Genomic DNA, 20,044 nt, shown 5'->3' with positions numbered 1-20,044 from the left:
CATGAGATGTTTCTCAGTACAATGAGCGTACAAACAAATAAATCTGTACAAAAGTGATACGATCCCATAATAAATGAAAGAAAAAAAGTAATACAAAATGTTACAATGTTTCTTCTGTCTTCCGTATTGAAAATCTAATCTGTGCTCCCCAGGCTCCCCAGTGGAATTCCAGCCCATCAGTGCGCAGCGTGAGCCACCCCAGGGGCTGGAGCCGAAGCGCCCCCCTCCCCCGCGCCCTAACGCCCCCCCTGCCAGGCCTGCACCTCCCCAGAGGCCCCCACCACCGTCAGGTAAGCGGTTGACATGGTGCCCATGGTGAGGTGGGTTTGTTTCCGAACCGCGCTGCGTTCACTGGATTCCCTTGATCCGGTGATTCATTGTGAAAGCTTCCCTTGTGCTTTGCCCTTGTGCTTTATTTGAAAAGCTCAAATATTTTTTGAGCATTCCTTAAAAAATGGCATAACAAGATACCACGACTTTACCACTTGTTGTACAAGCTGTTTCTTGAACAGAAAAACTGGAAATTTAGTCCAGCTGTATTTTTGTTTGCAAATGGAATATAACTTAAAGAATATTCCTGTCGTAAGATCACGCCGGTAACCTATCACGTTTTACATAGTCATGCTTCTGTTGTTGAAAGAGCATTGAACAAATGCTAACATCTTCACTGTTGTGGTATGTAATAAGTTCAATCTTTTTTGTGTATTCCTTGTGAGTTTTGAAATTCCCTTTGTGGAATTTCTGTGTTTAGAAAAGCAATGTTCAGCATACTAAGAGAGTAGAGCAGATCTAATGCATTTCTATTCAGGGTATAAGGTTGTTACCATAGCCACTGTATGTGTATGGTATATTATTCTATATTGTATATTATATATTTTTAGATATCTATAATATTTTATGTTGAATACACCTGAAATAGGAGTGAAAAAGTTATTTCCAGTGATCCTTTGTGAAATGCAGTCTAAAACCACTACTTAGTTGATAAAAAATCTGCATTTGTAATGCCGACAGAATAGCTGTTAATATGCATTCTGCCAGTGGCAGTACACCTGCAACAGGGTGTTTAAAACACAAAGTAGCAAAAAACAGCTTATATAAGCCTGGCTAAACAATGCTTGCTCTTTGGTTGCCAGTACAAGAAGACCTATTTTCAACATTAGCCCATTGTCTAGATGTTGGTGGATGTTAATCCAGGAATACAGTAGGCACAGTAGATCTCTATTCTAACTGCTGAGTAAATAAGGTGCAGATGTACTGTAAGACGGGACCTTGAAGAAGGAAGCATGAAGGAAAAGAAGTTTTCAACCCAGTGGGATTTTAGTTTTCCGTTGTTTTCACACGTGTGGCTTTGGTGCCCTGTCAGGATAAAACTAACATAAAACGGTTCTTTAACAAATACCGTAGGGTTCACACACGTTCTTGGCTAGCTTTATTTGTATATGATACTTCAAATATTTATCATTTTAACAAAATTTGAAATATTACTAATCTAATATGAGCACCTGTACTGTGATTCTGGTGGACAATTTTACCATGAATGTCTCTTTACTGAACATGGCTCTGTATGTCACTTTTGTTAGTAAGTACAATTCAATTTTGAAACTTTGTTACTTTTGAAATAAAATTTTGCTGAATAATTTAGGGAATGTTTCAGCAGTTAATGATTCACTACAGTCTCACTGTTCAGTGTACATACATTTAAACAAATTTCTTTAGCTTATCTGTAGGAACTATTACAGATCAAAATCCATTCAGTCTATAGAGAGAGGATGTGTTAATCAGCAATAGGGTCTGAACTGAAAGTGCTTACATAGGCTTAATTTTACCCATGCGGTCAAGATATTTAGTTTTTTTAGAGCTAGACCACTTACTAAACTTATGGTTTTACCTCCTTTCTGGCCTTAGTATTTAATATTAAGTCACCAAAGATGCACGTTCAACCAGAAAGTAGTTGCAGAATAAATGCAGAGGCATGAATTGTGTGTCTCGTGAAGTAAAGTTAGTAGCAAGAATCATTTATTAGTATGTTTAAACAACTCATTGTAAATTGTTCCCATTTAGGTGAGGCCTGTAACGTTTGAGTGTGTGGCGGTGGAATGGCCAGTGGCTCATGTTAGGAGATCAGAAATTATCCTTCAGTCTTGTGGTGGTCTTTCTAGTAATAGTCTTGTGATTTACTCCTCCCTCATTAAGGCTGTAAGTCTGAGGCTGTAGGCAGCAAAGTCTGAAAAGCATTCATGAACCACTTTTAACTTGTGCCTGTTCGTTCTCTTGATTTTATTTTAATTTAAAAGGAGGCAGAAGTCCAACACCATGTAAAAAAGAATTTGGAGGTAATATTTTAAGAATGAATATTCCCTGTAGTGTAAGAAGTGTTTGTGTAGTGTTGTAGCTTGTTGTTTTCAATAGTTGCTTCATCCCATTCTTTGTATTTTCTTGCTACCTTCCCACTGGAGTGCTAAGTCACAGTAAGGTCTCTTGCTAAGGAACTGGGATGTATTTTAACAGTGGGCTAGAATATAGAAATTCGGGTAGCTTTAGAGCCTTGTAATTAACATTTCTGCCAGGACCAACTGTGTGGAATCTGCTTGGTCTCCACATATTAATGAGTTTTTCTCTGGTGCTCCAATCTCTTACCATCTTCTGTGTCTGCCTGGTTAGGCTTCATAGCACCGTGACTCTCTGTAGGATGAAGTGGTGGTGGAGGATTGATGGATGTCAATCTATCCATCCATTTTCTTCGAATTTCATCAAATTCAGGCTCATTGAGGACTTGGAGCCTATCCCAGGAAGCAAAGGGCACTAGGCAGGGTACACCCTTGATGGGACACCAGTCCATCACAGGGCAGACTCACATATCCAAACACACACTCTCATATTGCCACCCATGGGTGGATTTAAATACAATAAATATTTATCATCTCTACCAAAGCTAAAAATGTAGAATTCTTTAAGAACAGCTTAGGTTGAGACCAGTCAATCCCGAACACGGGATTCAGGTGTAGCCTGAATACAGCACCACGTGTCCAGGAAGTTAATTGCATGCTGTAAAGTAGGAAGAGCGAATACACTTGTGTTTTTTAGTCTTTTTTAAGTGTGAGGATTAAAGGAAAAGGGTGAGGGAGTATAAACCAATGGAGAATAAAGAAAAAAACATGTGTGAATGAGCATAGCAGATGACAAAACGTCCAATGAAGATGTGGAGAGGGGTATGAAAAACTGAAATCTGTAAATGAATTTTGATTAAAAAGTTGCAAACATCAAAAGCATGATCCTTGTCTACATATTCTAATACTGTACATCAATTTAGGTAGATTTTATTTCAGGTGTAGACAGCTGCTTAAACTTGGGATGGCAGACAGTGTGGCCTGATTTAAGCTCTCAAGCTCTTAGATGTTTAATAATTTCCTACAAAGCTCCAATGGGAAGTAGTAGGGATGTAGCGTTATTCAATTGTAGTTCCCCTGCTTCCAGAAATAAGAAACAAATGAGGAAATCTGTCCTTGCATTGTGACTGATAGCAAGTGAACATCTAATTAAAAATTGGATTCAGTCACTAAGTTTTGTCTGCTCCTCTCATGCAACAGTCCATTTTTTCTTTAAACGCAGGTGTCTAAACGGATTTGTGGTTTATGTCCTTGAAGTCTTTAACATTCAAACCTCCTAATGTATCTGATACTGCCTCCATAAAATTGATTGCCAGTGTTGGGTTTCCTGCTCCTCCTAGTTAAAGCTGATGTGAAAGACTTGTTCTTAGCAGCAAGACAGTAGAGAGAGCAGCTAGGTTTTTCTTTTTCCCTGCAAAGATTTACTTCCTCTTTTAGATTTAGATTAATTTTTTCTTTAAAATAATACAACGGCAGTTTTCTTTCTTTCTGGTTTGTGCTTTACGGCTTTGTCTTGTGTTTTATATGCAAAACAATGCCCCCTGTTTGCTCTTGCCCAAAGGCCTTGGAGCTCCACCAAGCCCAGCGGTAGCTAGGAGAGACCTGGAAGGTAATGTTTTTAACCCTGTCACCATTTTGTGCTGTTCTCTGCTATTGCAGTGCAGACGAAAACCATGTTTTGGGCTTGCCTGTAAACTTTCTGTTTTCATAGTACTGGTTTGAGTTTTACATAACCAATTCTGTTTAAAATTACAGATTTCTTCTTTAATTAGCTTTTGTTTCCATAATCAAATAATATCAACCTTTATTTTCTATTGCGTCTTTCATGGTACATCATCTCAAAGTGCTATACTTTTGGTTTGTTGTCCGCTAGTAAATGGTTTTTGACCATCATGCTTGGTGTGCTCATGTACTGCCTAGTGTTGTAAGTGCTGGGTCACCCCACTTTGCTGAATGAAACCTGCAAGTGGCCGGGAAGCAGATGATCTGTGTGCTGCTCTGGATGGAAGCAAAGCGACGAGTGGATGTGACAAGAAGGCTCAGACTCATCACATAGTTTTGATGGATTATTCATCCCTTTGTAACCAATAGATTACAGCATTGTTACTGTGTACCATTACATGTACCATTCCATATAATTATAGTGCTGTCTTTCTTAATTGGATCAATACAAAAGATTATTTCCTAGCTGTTTCATGGAAGATCTCAAAGGATTCTTATCAACAGTGTGACTTTGTGGCTGTATTCTAGTGACTACTGAGTATTGTGAGAAACATTTATATATTATTTTGTATTTTTATATGTGAAGAGGGAACATTTCTAACCCTTGATAAAGGGAATCAGAACCCCTGCTTCAGATTTTGTGTATCTGAAGGTTTTATATATTTATAATATATAACCATATGAAAACCTATTAGAAAAAAATATTTATTTTAATTGAGATAACTTTGCATCTTAAAGCGATAATTACGTTGTAAACAATATTGCCTAAAACATTCATATATTGCAATATATACTGATGGAAAAAACAAACGCAACACCTCCTCCTCCACACTCCAGCCCTCCCGTCTGCGTGGAGCAGGCTGAAGAGTGACTCATCCGTGAAGAGGACCTGATGCCACTGCTGACGAGTCCATCGCAGCCCCTGTCTGGCCCAAGCCAGTCAGGTGTAACGTCTAGGAGGTGTGAGCAGAGGGCCTCTGACAGGTCGCATTGCTCTAAGGCCAACAGCATGGAGCCTCACTGTCCTGTCACTGATAGAAAATATTGCGTTTCTTTTTTCCATCAATATATATACAATAACTTTGTCCCATACAGAGTACCATTGTCATTAACAACAGAAGAATATCGTCACACTCTACTTTTGCAAATGAATAAGTTTGAAGAAGCACACGTAATGTCTTTTGTATACATGAAGTACAGTGCCCTGTCATTGAGCATTCCTGGGTTAAACACCTCATTTTCACCACTTATGTGAAAAGCAGAAACACGCTTTAGAAGTGTATTTTATTATTCATATAAAACTGCAGATACACTTACTATACATAGGTTGTTGCCTAATCTTTAAAGATTGAACATACAGTAATACATTTACAACTTAACAGTAAGACTCGTATGTACTGTTGGTTTACTGCTACAATTACCATTGACTAAGCACAAAAACCCTGAAAGCTTTCAAATACATTTCAATTTGAAATTAAATAGCAAATGGCAGGAAAAGTGGCATGTGAACGGAGAAGAAACTATTTCTGCGTTGGTTTGCACAGACATGAATGTAAAAACATACAAGAATGCAAAACAACAATATTTTTTTTCTATGTAGTGTCAAAGAACGTGTATTTTTTAACTTTTCTGATTGTGCTGCTATTCTTCTGTTTCTTTAGTATGCTGTAATAGGTGTGAGGACAGGTTCTCTGAATAGGCCAGTGCTAAAAAGCGTGTCCACCTAAGAAGACTTTTGAAAAATAGTTGCTGAGAAGTGTGGCTTCGATGAACATTCTGTTAATTGTGCGGCACTGAAATCCCTCCTGATCACATTCCCCTCATTCAGCTTTGGAAACAGCTTTGATAGCTGTTTTTGTCTGAATAATATAAAACTGGAAGTAGAAACAGCAGTCATAAATAATCCGTACATAACAGGAAGTCTCACCAGCAGAAAAGAAATAAGAATAAAATTCAATATAAACAATGCATTTAAGTACTGTATGTTCCACATCATAGTGCTACTGTTTCTAAACTACTCATTGCTTAAGTAATCTATGTAATATTTTACTGAAGAGTAACAATTTGTAAGATTTAATGAATTTAGGAAGGAGTCCTTTCATTTCTTTATCTGCTCAGCACAATCTGTGGAGTTTATGTTTATGTGACCACGTCAGTTATACTGCTCAACAGAATTTGATTGCCATTTCCTGTCAAATTATTTTTCTATATGTAAGAATCAGAAAATGATTGATTATGGATTATTCAGGTGTAACAATACAGTAAACTTGCAGGGACACATGCATACACCTTGTTGGCAGAGTTATATATCATATTTCCCAAAAATAACTGCAAGCATTTTTCTGGTACCTGGATCTTTCAGACAAAGCAAAGTGAACTTAATATTTTCTTATTCCTCTTTCATGCTGCAAAGGACAAAAAAGCCCAGGATTAGTTAGAAAGGATTTAGGAGGTAAGTCATGCTGGGTGGTGTGGGGTGTGTGTGCATTTTTTTTCCTGAAAAACAAGGAGTGAAGCTTAGTACTTAGGAGAACAACACAGCTGAGTAATACTACCATGTTATCACTGAAATATAGTGATAGTTCTAGTTTAGTGCAGCATAGACTTCAAGTGCCTGCTATTTAAAGCACTTTTTGTAAAGCTTGAAGAAATGCCAGTGAGGACATACTGTACAGTACTTGTATTATTTTCAGTTAAGATTAAGAAGATGTAATATAATAAAAGAAAAACACCACCTTCATGTGGAATATTATGGAAAGTACCTTTGAAATAACAAAAATAATTCAGTTAGTAATTGAAAATTAATTTTTGCATGTAGTAACTCAGAAAATATATTTAAATACCGTTTCTTTTCATTCAAATGGCCTAATGTAATCATCTAAAAAGGTATAACATTACAGTGAAAGTTCAGTTCATTTCATCAGCCGTTTCTCACTAATGTGCCAAGTTTAATATATGATACTGTAATGTAATTGTTACTAAGCAGGTGTTTTTCCAAAGCACAGTTGTTCCTACATGGATCTCCTTTGCACTTTATAGACTCAAAATAGATAGCACGTACTGGGTACTGTTCTGGAAGAGTAACACAGTTGCAAGAGCATCACTGCTAATTAATTTAGTACTGTCCCCAGCAGTTCTGTAACAGTAGTATCCCTGGCTTAACATTTTGTTTTTGAGTAGGGTCAGGTAAGAGGGAGGGAATAGAGCTTACCTGCTCACACTCAAACTTGAAGATCACAGGCGAGATCTGTGCTCTCACATTCATTGTTTAAAGCCTCATGGAGAGAAATTAGAGCATTACATGGAAAACTAGATGAGACAAATCCCAATTTTTTATGAAGTTTGTCTTGTACGAACTCAGTTTCTTTTTGGGAGATGACGCCAATGTGCAACAATGTACAGTAGCACTGCCACTGCAAGAGCACAGGATGAGGTTAGAATGTGGCTGTTGTAGCACATTTACATCCTTATACAGTATATCTCTGTTTGCCAGCTCCATCCTTCTTAGTTCCTAAGCAGCTTACGTTCTTGGCCAGTCAGCACCTATCCACCCACCCAGCACCTATCCACCCACCCAGCACCTACCCATCCGATAACTTTATCTGATGCGGGGTCAAGGGGGAGCTGGAGCCTATCCCAACAAGCAACGGGAGCAAAGCAGGATACGCCCTGGATGGGTTTCCAGACCATCTCAGGGGTCACACAGCCGCATCTCAGTGAGACACATCTCACACACACTCACACCATATTCACAAATGTTGCCAGAACCCATTTAACCTACCAGTATGTGTTCCTTACTGAAGGAGGAAAGCGGTGCACCCAGAGCAAAGCCACACACACCCGGGGAGAACATGCAAACTCCACACAGACAGCAACTCGGGAAGTAAAACACAGGGCCCCAGCACTGCGAGTCACCAATGCTAAACGCCACACCACCATGCCATACCAGCCAGCACCTATTTATTTTTAAATCCAGGAACTGAGAGACACGGCTGTAACCCAAGCATCTTCACATCTTTAAGGCCATTAGTGTATTAGATTCTGCAGAGCCTGTAAAGTTGTCTGTAGTCCAAGCTAAACACATTACTTTCTTTTAACCTGTCCCACTGTTGCATACCTCAGAAGAATGTTCTTGTTACCCTTATATGGACTCCTTCCAGTGTCATTTTAGCTGTGTGGGAAAAATGTTTCTAAATTGGATTGCATTGAGAGGGTGCTCTCTTGTCTCTTCTCCATTACCTAAAGTGGACCGTCATTTAACAAAGTCACAAGTAACTTCCTTCATGCACCTTGACTTATTTTACCAAAAAAGTATTTATTTTTCCTTCAGCAATTGCGTTACGGACCCTTAGAAGTCATGGACATATGTGACTACAAAAGCATCTGGTTTAAGGAGCACCAGTTCTACTTTCAGTTCTAGTATATATGCTATTAATAGATTTTTTTTTAAAGAGACGTGAAATGAAAGTGTTCATTCTTCTCGACGTGTAAATGTAGCACTTAGATGGGTAATGGCTTTGGTAAAAAAATAAAAACTAATTTTGTCTTTGCAGTTCGACCTCAGTCTCAAGCCGGCCAGGGAACTGGTGGACCACCGAAACCAGTATGTATCTCTCCTAGACTAGTACAAATACTTTTTCAGTTGATGTGGTATATCAAGTTACCGAAAGGAAACCACTTCCTCAAGCAGTGAACAATGAATGTATTTTGTAATTTTTGCATTATGTGTTGTACTTTTCATCTCAAAGGATATCAAAGCAGCGACTAAAGTCTGTCGCCCACCTGGGTGACACATGACACCCATCAGGTGGCAGCAGTCCCACTACACAATAAATGAGGTGGAATAGTGAGAATTTACTAAACTATTTGAATTATGGGAGTAATATAGATTGCGTGGAGTAGTATTTAACCAGGTCACTGGTGTTAGCACCCCTACTCTTAAGAACAGTGCCATGTGATCTACAGTGTGCACAGGTTTCACATCTCTTTGAAGGGTGAAATATCCTGCAGCACTGTGTCTCCAGCCACCATACTGCGACAGGAGTTTTTGAAACCTAGTCCAAGGAGATCATTGCCACCTTCTGGTCCTCCAACCCCACTTACAGCAAAAAAATGCTTTTCCTTATAGGTTGTATCCTCCACTTTAGTTTTTTTTGTATGGCATTTCTTATTTTTCTGTGATGCCAGTTCAACTGCAGACACAGATGTTCTTCAGAAGTTAAACAGCAGCAATCAATGACACTTCTGGTCAGAACCTCGGAAGTGAAGGTTTAAAGCCACAGCTTTATTTACTGATGTTGTCTTTCATAAGGAAGAAAAGAGTGCATTCCTTTATGTAATATATGTAAATGACAATTTCTCCTGCCAGTATTTTCACTAATAATAATTATAATTGCGTTCACTTATATAGCGCTTTTCTGGACACTCCACTCAAAGCGCTTTACAGGTAATGGGGACTCCCCTCCACCACCACCAGTGTGCAGCCTCACCTGGATGATGTGACGGCAGCCATAGTGCGCCAGTATGCTCACCACACATTAGCTGTTAGTGGGGAGGAGAACAGAGTGATTAAGCCAATTCATAGATGGGGATTATTAGGAAACCATGATTAGTGAAGGCCATTGGGAAATTTGGCCAGTATGCCGGGGTTACACCCCTACTCTTTTCGAGAAACGCCCTGGGATTTTTAATGACCGCAGAGAGTCAGGACCTCGGTTTTACATCTCATCCGAAGGATGGCACCTGTTTACGGTATAGTGTCCCTGTCACTATACTGGGGCATTAGGACCCACATAGACCGCAGTGTGAGTGCCCCCTGCTGGCCCCACTAACACCTCTTCCACTAGGTAGTTGGTAGAAACTCGCTTTCAGAGAGTGTCTTACTCTTTGTGTCTGCAGACCGTGCCTCCTCGTGCGGGTGTCATCAGCATCACATCCCAACCCAGACCCCATGCTTCCAGACCCACTCCTGAGGTCCAGGGCAAGCCCACGGAGCTCTCCCTGGGTGAGTCCCTGTCCACGCAAGGGGAAAAGCTTCGAGGCTGACCACCCGGAATGGGACATGACAAAATAGTTCATCAGTACCATCTGTTATTTCATTGTCATTTAAAGTTTAAAAAAAATTAAGAACTGCTAAAACATAAAGTCAAATGTAAGTGAAAGGAATCCATTTCAGCAGTCTTAACTCATCTGGTTGCTAGTAGATGTTTGATCCAAGGATCTCATGCAGCTGAATCCTGAAGGATCCCCAAATGGGGGGGAAAAAGGGAGTAAAATCAGACAATCAGCGAAAAATGTTCTCGATACCTTCAGATGTTTCCTATCCTTTCAGAAAGTATGATGGCACAGCAGTTTATCCAAACTGAAATAGAATGATCCAGATAAGATGTAGTGTACTTCACATAAGGGAAGGCTTAAAGGAACTGTGTGATAATTGTATGTGTTCTTTGGGGAAAAAAAACTGAATCCCTGCATTTCTGATTTTCTTTTCTATGTCTTCTAGGGCCATCTTTACTTCCCGAACCACTGAAGCCACAGATGGCCTCTCCCATACAGCCTCAGCCTGCTGCTCCTCCTCCCGTCAGACCCCTGCAAGAGCCTCTGGTTCCCACGATGTCTCACCCTGCCCCTCAGGCCTTGGACCCCCCCCCACAGCCCCCACCTCGCAGCAGGTCCTCCCACACCCTGCCTGAGGCCGTGCCTCCCGCACAGGTCAGCGCACTTGGCATAGAGCCCTGGACAGGCTCTGGGGATCCGTTTAACCCTGCCTTCATGCCATGCTAGGTGTTAGCTCCGTCTACAATATAAACTCCCAATACAGTTGTAAATGTGCAGGAGTCTGCCTGGATACTAAAAAGCAGTTTAAGTGCTTATTTTTTTACACATTTTTTCCTTTGGTAAATCTAGTGAACAATGAAATAGATAATTGAAATCAGTACTCCGTGAATGTGACCCTGTGTTGTCAAAATACAGCGTGAATTTGACTCTCCGGTTTATTTACATACATTATCCCTGTGGCCGTAGATTTTGACAACAGTGTATGAATATGACATACAAGTCTTAACTGGGGGAAAAAAGACATTAGCAATTCAGGGATGTGTTGAAAGGACAGAAAGTAAACTTTTCTTTCTGCTTTCATTCAAAACCTGTTGCTTCTAAAACCGTGTCCAGTACTACAGAAGGAATTAGCTTCCAGGCTCCTCAGTATTCAGAAAATGTGAACAATCGTAATCGTAGACATTTCTGTATTATGGGTTCTGTTTCTTTTTTTTAAATCCTGTTAAATAACTTAATAGGTCATCAGAGAAGGTTGAATTTTTTCAAGATTTAACAGACTTTCTCTGCTGCCACTAGACAGCCTAGATGTGAATTATCATTCAAGCTGTTTGCATGTTGTTCACATCTTTACAGGGTATAGGAGCTGCCTCCTTTCCTGTTGCTGCCTGTAACCACATAGGTACTTCCTGATAAATTTAAATGGCAAAAAAGAACTTGAACTTCTTTCACTTATGACTTAAAACATCTAAAGTTCTCCTTTGGTAGGAATATACACTCTTCTAGGTCGGTCCAGATTTCCCCTGAGAATTTCAGCCCTTAAATTTTGTATCCTTACTTCTCATATATTTCCTTCACCTGATTTCTATCTCTCTCTTTCACAAGCAGGAGCAATCCTCAGGGTGACAGGTATTTAACTCTTTAAGCCTTATTGTGACCTCCCTGTTAGCTTTTCTAGTTGCAAACCAATGTATGACTCGATTTCATACATTGACATGACCTACATATTTCGCTTTGTTTTACTTTTTTTATTTTCCATCCACCTACATGATTCAAGGCATTTCAGATACTTGACTTCTTCCATTGTTCCCTGGTTATCACCCAGCACTGCTGTAATCTTTTCTTTTATAACTGTGGATTTTATTTTTAACTAACTCAAACATATCATTTCACTGCTGAGAGCTTTACTGAAATCATCATAACTATTAATGTGTTATTTTGTTCAAAGACTTCTGTTGCCTTTAAGAAATGATTTCTTGGTTTTGAACAAACAAGAGCTTGCCTTAGTCGTGAAGCAGAACTGGTACTCAAATATAAAGACATGAAGGCAGGGGATCTCATTGATTGTTGTGTGTTACCCTGTTTTTATTCCGTGTTCCCATGTGGCTGGTTTGGTTCACCCCTGGACTGTGTCATTGCCCGGGGGTCAAGAGCAGCACACTGATCCTAATTGTGTGTTTACAGTACATTTTAATGTAACATGTATGTAATGTGCCTTTATAATGTTCTGAATTGAAAAGCGCAAGATGAAACTAAATTGACTGATCAGTTGATTAATTGGCTGACCTGAGCGCTGCCAAGGTCAAGAGCTAAGCCACCTGCCAGCTTATAGTGACCACAGTGAGAGGCAGGCCACTTCTCCAATGCTAACTCACCTGCAAGGCATAGTGGAGCTCTTGGTGTGTGAAATACTGACTGTCTCTAACAGGTGGGAATACAGGCAACTTTTCCCTGCATGGTGCAGGGGTGAGGCTGTAAGCTAAATTTGTTAGCAGCCTGTGTTTAAATAAATGTTCAATATATAAGAGAGTACTGTGATAGACACACAGTGCAATAACTTAAATATTCTGTTGCCAGGCAAATAAGACACACAGTCTTCTTTCTAGTGCACAACATAAAGAAAAAGGTAATATGTATTGACAATGTTTAAAAATAATAAGGGGCGCTAAAACACAATATGTGAGTATAAGAACGAATGGCACTGGTTGCCTTTTTAATGTCTCTTTTTATGTATTAGTCAATAATTGCTTTGTCAATGTTTTGTACTCTGCCTGATGGGTTTAACTTGTTTATATTAAGATATATAAGATATATTAAGGTATATTATTTTTGTTCTTTGTTTTACAGTCTTTTAACAGCAAATGATGTTGAATTTATTAATAAAATGGTACTGTTTGCAGTAGCCTTTAGGTTAGACCAGATACTCAACTGATAATTTGTTCTCTATAAGTAGTAGACGGCAATGGCATAGTAACAGTTGAGATTAAAACAAAATGCATACATTTGTGCCATAATAATTCAGAATATGTGTCAATATCCTGGAGCTAAGAAAGTTTGAGAATGATTACTGCTTTTTCCAGATCTGTTTTCTTGCTGAATTGTGCTGCGTGACCAGCTTTATAAGCATGACATTTAAGGCACAGGGGAGGATTCTAGTTAGGACCTCCATAAGAGCCTAAAGACTAAAGCATTGAGTTCAGCAGCAAGCTGACCTGGCTGGCATTCTGAAGGTGATGGTGCTGCCAAACTGCCAATACTAATGTACAGTAGGTTCAGGTAGAGAGCTTCTAGAGATGGGGCACTGCTGGGATTGTAGGGCACTCTCTTTTTAGTCACCTTTGTGTTCCCATACATTTCAGAAGTTATTCAGACAGAAATAGAGGATAGTCTGTGGTTTCTGATCTTTTCCTTTGAATGAAGTAAGCTACAGGGGGAGATGTGAAAATGAATCCCACCTGCTTTGTCATCAATTTTGTTAGCAGCAGAATGATCATTTCTGAAGTTTGGTGTTGAGGATTGAGGATCATTGAGGATCTTAAGGTTGCTCTTAAGGAATTAAAAACAAGTACAGAGAGCAGTGACGTACAAAGTACAAAAAATATAATTCACAAGTTCAGAAAAATGCATAAGTTTAAATTTGAATTTAAATAGGCAAGGAGCAAGGATCAATAGGCAAGGAGCCAATAATGATAATTACACAGGATGGTTTATTCATTATTATCTAGCTGCCTCTTTTAGTAATAAGTATTGCAGTCACCAGAAAGCCAGCAGGTTGGAAGTAATCAAGAGAGACTTCTCATTTGCTACAATGAGGCTTAACAGAATAGCGAAAATACTATTATATACTATTAAACAGAAAGCTCTTCAATCAAAAATGCATTCTATGCTGTCAACCATTTCAGCTGGAAAGAATGAAAACTTTTGGAGAATGTTAATCCTACCTTATTGTGTCTCGAACAGTTGGCTAGCATGGCAAAGTTGATAACTGTCGGTAGGTGAATCTGTTTTATTAATGATGTTTTATTCATTTCTGTGTTCTGTCCTTCTGCAGACCAATGGAGTGGATGGCATCCAAGAAGCACAATGGAAGACTGACCCCTTCATTCTGCTTTCATCTGATCTGCTTTCCAGTCCCTGGCCAAAGACCCAGTCCTTGACCAGAAGTTGTTCTCAAAGGCCAGTGCCTCGTGTGTCCACTTTCCCAGATTCGCTTTCCCTTTTAATTCCCTTATCACAGAGCTCTGCGAATGGCAAGGAAGCCCCTAACCCTATGCTGCAGTTACCCCCCGTTCCCTCTCGCAGTAAATCAACAGAAACCCTACGCATGTCTCCAAACCCTTTTCTGTCTGACATCCAGGCCGTCAGCTCCAGCCCGTTCACTGGAAAGCCCGTCACCTCGGGAAGCCAGCTTACGCCTCCCATCTCCATTCCGGGAGCTCCGCCCTTCCCTCACAGAACGATGTCTGGGTTCGGTCAGAACGCCGAGCTTTCTGTAGGCCCCATCCTAGAGAAGGTCAACGCTGAGGAGACCCGGAAAAAGCAGTGGGTCACCTTTGACGATGACAACGACTTCTGCCAGGCAGCACGAAGGCCGCCAGCGGCGCCCCCTGTTTCGAGCGCCCCTTTTGTCGACACACAGAGCCTGTTCCCCAGTTCAGGGTTTGACCTGGGCAGCAACTGGGGGGCACCCCCAGCTGCGGCACTCCGAGGCCCCACACCTCCACTCTTCAGAAGACCAAATTCCCACAGCCCACAGATGAACACGGGTTCAACCAACAGCTTTCTCACTTCAAAAGAGTTTACAGAAACGTAGATTTAGTAAGGAGTAAACATTTAAAAGTAAATACGTGTTTATATGGGTTTATGATTGATATAAATGTTACGTATCTTAGAAATGCATAGTATTGATTAAGCAATACTACACATTAGCATGGAAAAAGACAGTAAACATTTTCTTTTTATAAATTTGTACGGCCTTAACCCAAAACAACTTATAGTCGTTTTTCAATCACAACCTTTTCCACTCTTTTCCGTACAGTAGCTGTGTAAACTTTCCTTCAGTTAATCTCAGCTGCCATGTCTAGTTGGGTTTAAAGCACTATTCTCATTGATGAGGAATTGATTATTTCTTCAATTTTAATATTTAACATTTTAGTCAAAAATATGCATTTCTGCTGTCTTATTTTAATTTTGTCAGGAATTGTACAGTTTGTGTGTATATATATTTATAGGCTTGTTCCTTTTGACATTTTTATTTCTGAAGAACGGACATTATTATAATAAAATAAAACCACTTTGATTCAGGTAGTTTCTGTTAAGTTCATTTAAACCTGTCTTTTTCTAACTGCTTAGTTAGTATCTAACAGTTTACAGCTTATTGGCCAGCAGGTGCTGGGTAACTGCAGTGCTACAGATGAGTCTCTGTCACATTAAAAATTACATTAAAGTAAAATGAAATAAAAGATTTACATTTGAAAGTCATGTCTCTGGTGAAATACATATCTAAATCGGGAATACCATTAAAAACTTTAATTGTGCATAGTGATTTGAAGCTGCAGAGGTTAAAAGAACTGTTAAAGAAGAAAAACAGGAAATTATTAAAGATTAATTTATTTGTGGACTTTTAAAAATAAATGTTTAAAAAGGAGCAAGCCTAATATGTGTAAGTGTATGTGCAGTTCTCTATGGAAACAATACATAAAGAGGGTTGAACAATGTTTACTAATATCTTTGCATTCCTGAGCAGACATCTATTGCCTCTTTTATAATGTACTACAAATGCTGGTGGGAATGTTGTTTAGTTGTGATGGCAGCTGAGTGATCTTCCTGTTACGAGGAAAGTTGTATAATTGAATTGATATAAATTTTGGGGAGTTGGAAATTTAATGTGGTAGTTCCTATGAATTAGAGCGGGTACGTCTTCTAAATCTGTATTATTAATATCTTTACAGCATTTGAACGGCTGTCTTCCCTTTAGAATGTATTTGTGACTTTAAAGAGGAGAATGTTTCATAACTGTAATAACAGACAAACTTCTACTCCTTATTTTGGGAAAGCTATACAGAGGGTGCTGGTCTGTTTAATCATTGTAGGGTTACATATTTAATCAGCATTTTAAATTTTGGGGAAAATTTTGTTCTAGATCCTTTTCAGTAATGTAAGGAAAGTACTTATGTGTTTAAAGAAAATGTTTTTGATATTCAGGTATTCAAAGCTGGTTTTTCAGATAGCACATACACCCCTCAGAGTGTGTTGTCACATTTTTAATTGTCTTTAATTGTCTCAGTAGAGGGAGGATATGTTGGGCTAACCTAACTCTTAGATATCAGTGTGTAATATATATATATATGTTCAAGAATGCAAATATATTTGTGAATCATGGCGATTACAGTGAAAAAACAAAAAGGTTTGCTTGTATTTATTTCCCAGATGTTTGAATGGTACTGTATAAATATGCACGTGTTTGTATATAGAACTATATTGAAATTCTGTGAGGACATGCTACTGTTTATCTTTAGCTGCTCATTAGACATTATTTATGTATTTCAAATATTAACGTCCTGATTCCTATTTCTTCGTTCCTGGAGTGCAGTTTGAGGCAGCATCCAGCACAATGCATTGGTTTATTAAAAATGAGTGTAAAATCTAGTTTCAGCTTCTGTCAAAAGATTCAAAAGTACTTTGGAATTTGTACAAGAAAACCAAAATGCAAGATAAAACATATGGAATTAACCACTGGGAAAGTCACTAGTTGTATTTTGGCTGTTTTGAGATTCTAAATAATTTCTTTAAGCTACCTGAGCAGCAGTGTCACAGAGAAAAGCACCTGATAAATGTACGCTTTCTAAGCACTTTAGCACCTCTTTCTAAACCCATACTTTCAGTATTGTTGAACACAATTTGATCTGTTAAAAATATAGGATCACAACATGAAACTGGACTTACAGAACAAGGCATGCTTTAGTCGATATTGAATTGAATTCTTTTGACCCAGTTCTGTTTTGCATTTTTGGTTTTAAAAGTGATAGAGATAATAAATTGGGGGAGAAAAACACTTTTTATCAACCTACCAGTTTTAGCCTTGTTGCTCTGCTGCATTGGTATAAAAATAATCTTAAAAAGTCTCTTTTGAACTGAAGCTTTGTTTTCAATAGGCTACATTGTGTGTGCTGAAGCCAAATATAAAAAGAAAAATAAATAACTGTGTCTTCTGCAGAGGTATCTGGACTGAACCAACAGCTGATTGTACAGTTCCTTTTATACTTTATGCTACCTTATTTAATCCAAAGCTGTTAAAAGTGCTGTTGTTTATTCAATGAATCTGATGTGCATATATTTTTTTGTTTTAATCTGTCTACAACAGGTTAATGTGCACTTCCTGTGTTCATATATATTTATAAAAAAGTACTTTGTGTGCTGTATGTGTGCATTTTCTGTTTTTCTAGTAATTTCATGTAGAGATGGTACATTTAGAACTGGATCTAAAATTAAACTAATCATGACAAGTACTGTGCTGTTGTTAGACTGGTGATGATCCTTGTGCTGTAACTGCTGCAGAAAAGTATGGATGTAGAGTTAGAATGACAGAGCTTTTTTTCACTAAATCGTGGATATTACATTAAAATAAGTACTTGGAAGAACACTCATTGCCCAAATTGCTAGAAATTCCACATGTAAAGGCACTGTCATTGGTAGACATTGTATAGTTGGTGTGGCTTTAATAAGACACACTTCCATTACCTTGCCTGCAGTCAGTAGGTTCCAATCCTGTTGAAAACTGGTGGAGCTGGTGGTAGTATTAGCAGTTCAGTCCCACATAGTATTACTGTCATCAAACTGGAACTGAAAGCAGTCCTGCAAAAACAATGACATGGGATTGGCCTACAGATACGTTATCCTGAATGCAACTCATTTTCAAGTTTTCTTGATGCTCCACGAGACCCAATACATATTTCAGTGTGTTTCCAGCATGTTGGCCAGTGAGTGTTCGCTGTAATTGACTAATAAGTAAGTGTACTGTAGTAAATCCCGCAGCCGTGCTGGGGAGTTGTGGAAACTGTAGAGTAAATCAAGGATGATATTCAAGGAAAATGTGCCGCCAGTTGGCAATGAGTCAAACTGCGCCTCTTCAGTGTATAATAAGGGTTGTTCTTTAGGGGTCTTTTCCAAGTGATGTACGACAACAACTAGCTTGTCTTAGCCTCTTTCATCGCCTCACAGCTGTAACAGTCAACTTGGCAGGGTTGTCTGCATCTGATGTGACATTTTTGGGTTAAGAAGACTTTTTTTTTCTAGGCTCCCGGCCCTTAAATAATGGATCTATTAATCAGATTATTCTTGACACTGAAATGATGCCCCTGTCATTTCATAATGAATTGCTTTATCTGCACAATTATGTCCATTTTCTGGGATATTTGCATTGCATGTTAATTATTCTGTGTACTGAGGTAGTGTAGGCACCCTGGCTCTGTCCTTGAACCCAATTTGGTTGCTGTCTGTGATTTGGGTCATTAATCTTTATAATACAATGCTTTTAAAAAAAATGTGGTTTCCCAGATAATGGTGTTGTCTTCACATTGATTGCACAAAAGGATCAAAATGTTCTCTAAGCACTGCTGAAGAGTAAGACAGTATTCCACTTGGCCATTAGTACACGTCTTGCACTATTTTACTGAAGGGACTGGATATTTAGATTAAAATGTAAATCAGGGGCTTTTGAACCAGCTAGAAATGCTTCTCGTATTTATTGCTCTCTTTTCACTTTTAAATAGTAATTTCGTCTGTACAATCCAAAACTCTGGATTAATATATTACTAAACACTGATAAAGTATACTGTCAAGCAGAAGGTGATTTCTTTATGGTTATTGGTGATAAACCACTAAATTCATTTATGCTATGAAGGTCAATGCAGTATGGCCGAAGCATACATTTTAGAACTTTAGCAATCGCTTCAGGTTTCCGTTGCGTGTGATAAACATTATTAAATTTATTTTTTTAGAGGTAAAACCTCCTTTTGTGTGAGATTTGTGTCCCTCAATTACTAATCGGTGAACGTCCTGTGTTTTGTTGACCATGTTCTGTTTTTCCTTCTCTGTACCTAATAAAAGCTGCAATTCATCATAAGATAACAATTGTGAAAGTACCACAATAAAGTGCATTGTTAATTGTGCATTATGGGTGAGATAATTGGTGTTGTATGTATGCAATAATAAATGGAAATCAAGATATAAAAATGTGTTTGTCTTGCATATTATGGGAGACAGTATGCTGCTGGCAGTGTGGACTAAGTAAAGGGTTCTGGAGTGTTGGAATATATCTGGGAATCTTGACTATTGGTCTTTCAGGTTTTGCTGTCTTTATAATTGTCAAACAAAGCCTGAAAGTTGTTGGAGAGGCATACTGAATCTGGTTCCACTCTCCAAATTTGACCTGTTTTAAGGCTATATTTCTAACACAAGATAATTCTTGCAGAAGAATGACGGCGTGCCTCACTGAGGATAGAATCATGTATGACAAGACAAGGAAAATATGCAAATTTTCTTAAATGGAGTTTCGAAATGAACATTTGGATGTTGGGCCAGGTTCATCTTCCTTAGCCCGGACAGCAAGAATAGTTTTCCAGTCAGCCACAGTAGCCAGCATTCTCTAGTTTAGTGCCTGTAAAACTTTTAAGCAATTAAAATGAGAAATTTTACTACAGTACATGTTAGAAGGCCTCAGAGACATCCGAAATGTTGAAATGTTCTTATCCCTCCTTTGACTCAATGCATTATTGGTAAATTTCAAAAGTGTTCAAACACGTGCATTTACACAGTCGAAAATAATATTGCCAGCATTACATAGACCAGGTTTAATGTCAATTAATCTCACTGGTGATCTC

At 38.7% G+C, this 20,044-nt stretch overlaps 1 protein-coding gene across 12 annotated transcripts in view; it reads left to right on the top strand.

Moving 5' to 3' along the window:
• synj1 (synaptojanin 1) overlaps positions 1 to 17,671 on the top strand; it is a 60,175-nt gene extending 42,504 nt beyond the window's left edge. For 6 of the 12 annotated variants that reach the window (XM_088639627.1, XM_088639628.1, XM_088639626.1 and 3 more), the window contains 8 exons: positions 153 to 290; positions 2,295 to 2,333; positions 3,949 to 3,996; positions 6,523 to 6,561; positions 8,663 to 8,712; positions 10,008 to 10,113; positions 10,612 to 10,820; positions 14,215 to 17,671. In XM_088639627.1, the coding sequence (XP_088495753.1) occupies positions 153 to 290; positions 2,295 to 2,333; positions 3,949 to 3,996; positions 6,523 to 6,561; positions 8,663 to 8,712; positions 10,008 to 10,113; positions 10,612 to 10,820; positions 14,215 to 14,976 (1,391 nt within the window). In that variant the 3' untranslated portion in view covers positions 14,977 to 17,671. Of the gene's footprint in view, positions 1 to 152; positions 291 to 2,294; positions 2,334 to 3,948; positions 3,997 to 6,522; positions 6,562 to 8,662; positions 8,713 to 10,007; positions 10,114 to 10,611; positions 10,821 to 11,768; positions 11,793 to 14,214 lie in introns of all 12 variants that reach the window. The other 6 variants (XM_088639631.1, XM_088639630.1, XM_088639623.1 and 3 more) reach the window with 6 other exon arrangements.
• Positions 17,672 to 20,044: the final 2,373 nt, after the last annotated feature.

Source organism: Lepisosteus platostomus, chromosome 7 (assembly GCF_059453375.1).
Source record: "Lepisosteus platostomus isolate fLepPlt1 chromosome 7, fLepPlt1.hap1, whole genome shotgun sequence".
In the NCBI taxonomy this organism is placed as follows: domain Eukaryota; kingdom Metazoa; phylum Chordata; class Actinopteri; order Semionotiformes; family Lepisosteidae; genus Lepisosteus; species Lepisosteus platostomus.
The sequence above is the reverse complement of the archived record's forward strand: the minus strand, read 5'-3'. Positions and strand labels throughout refer to the sequence as shown.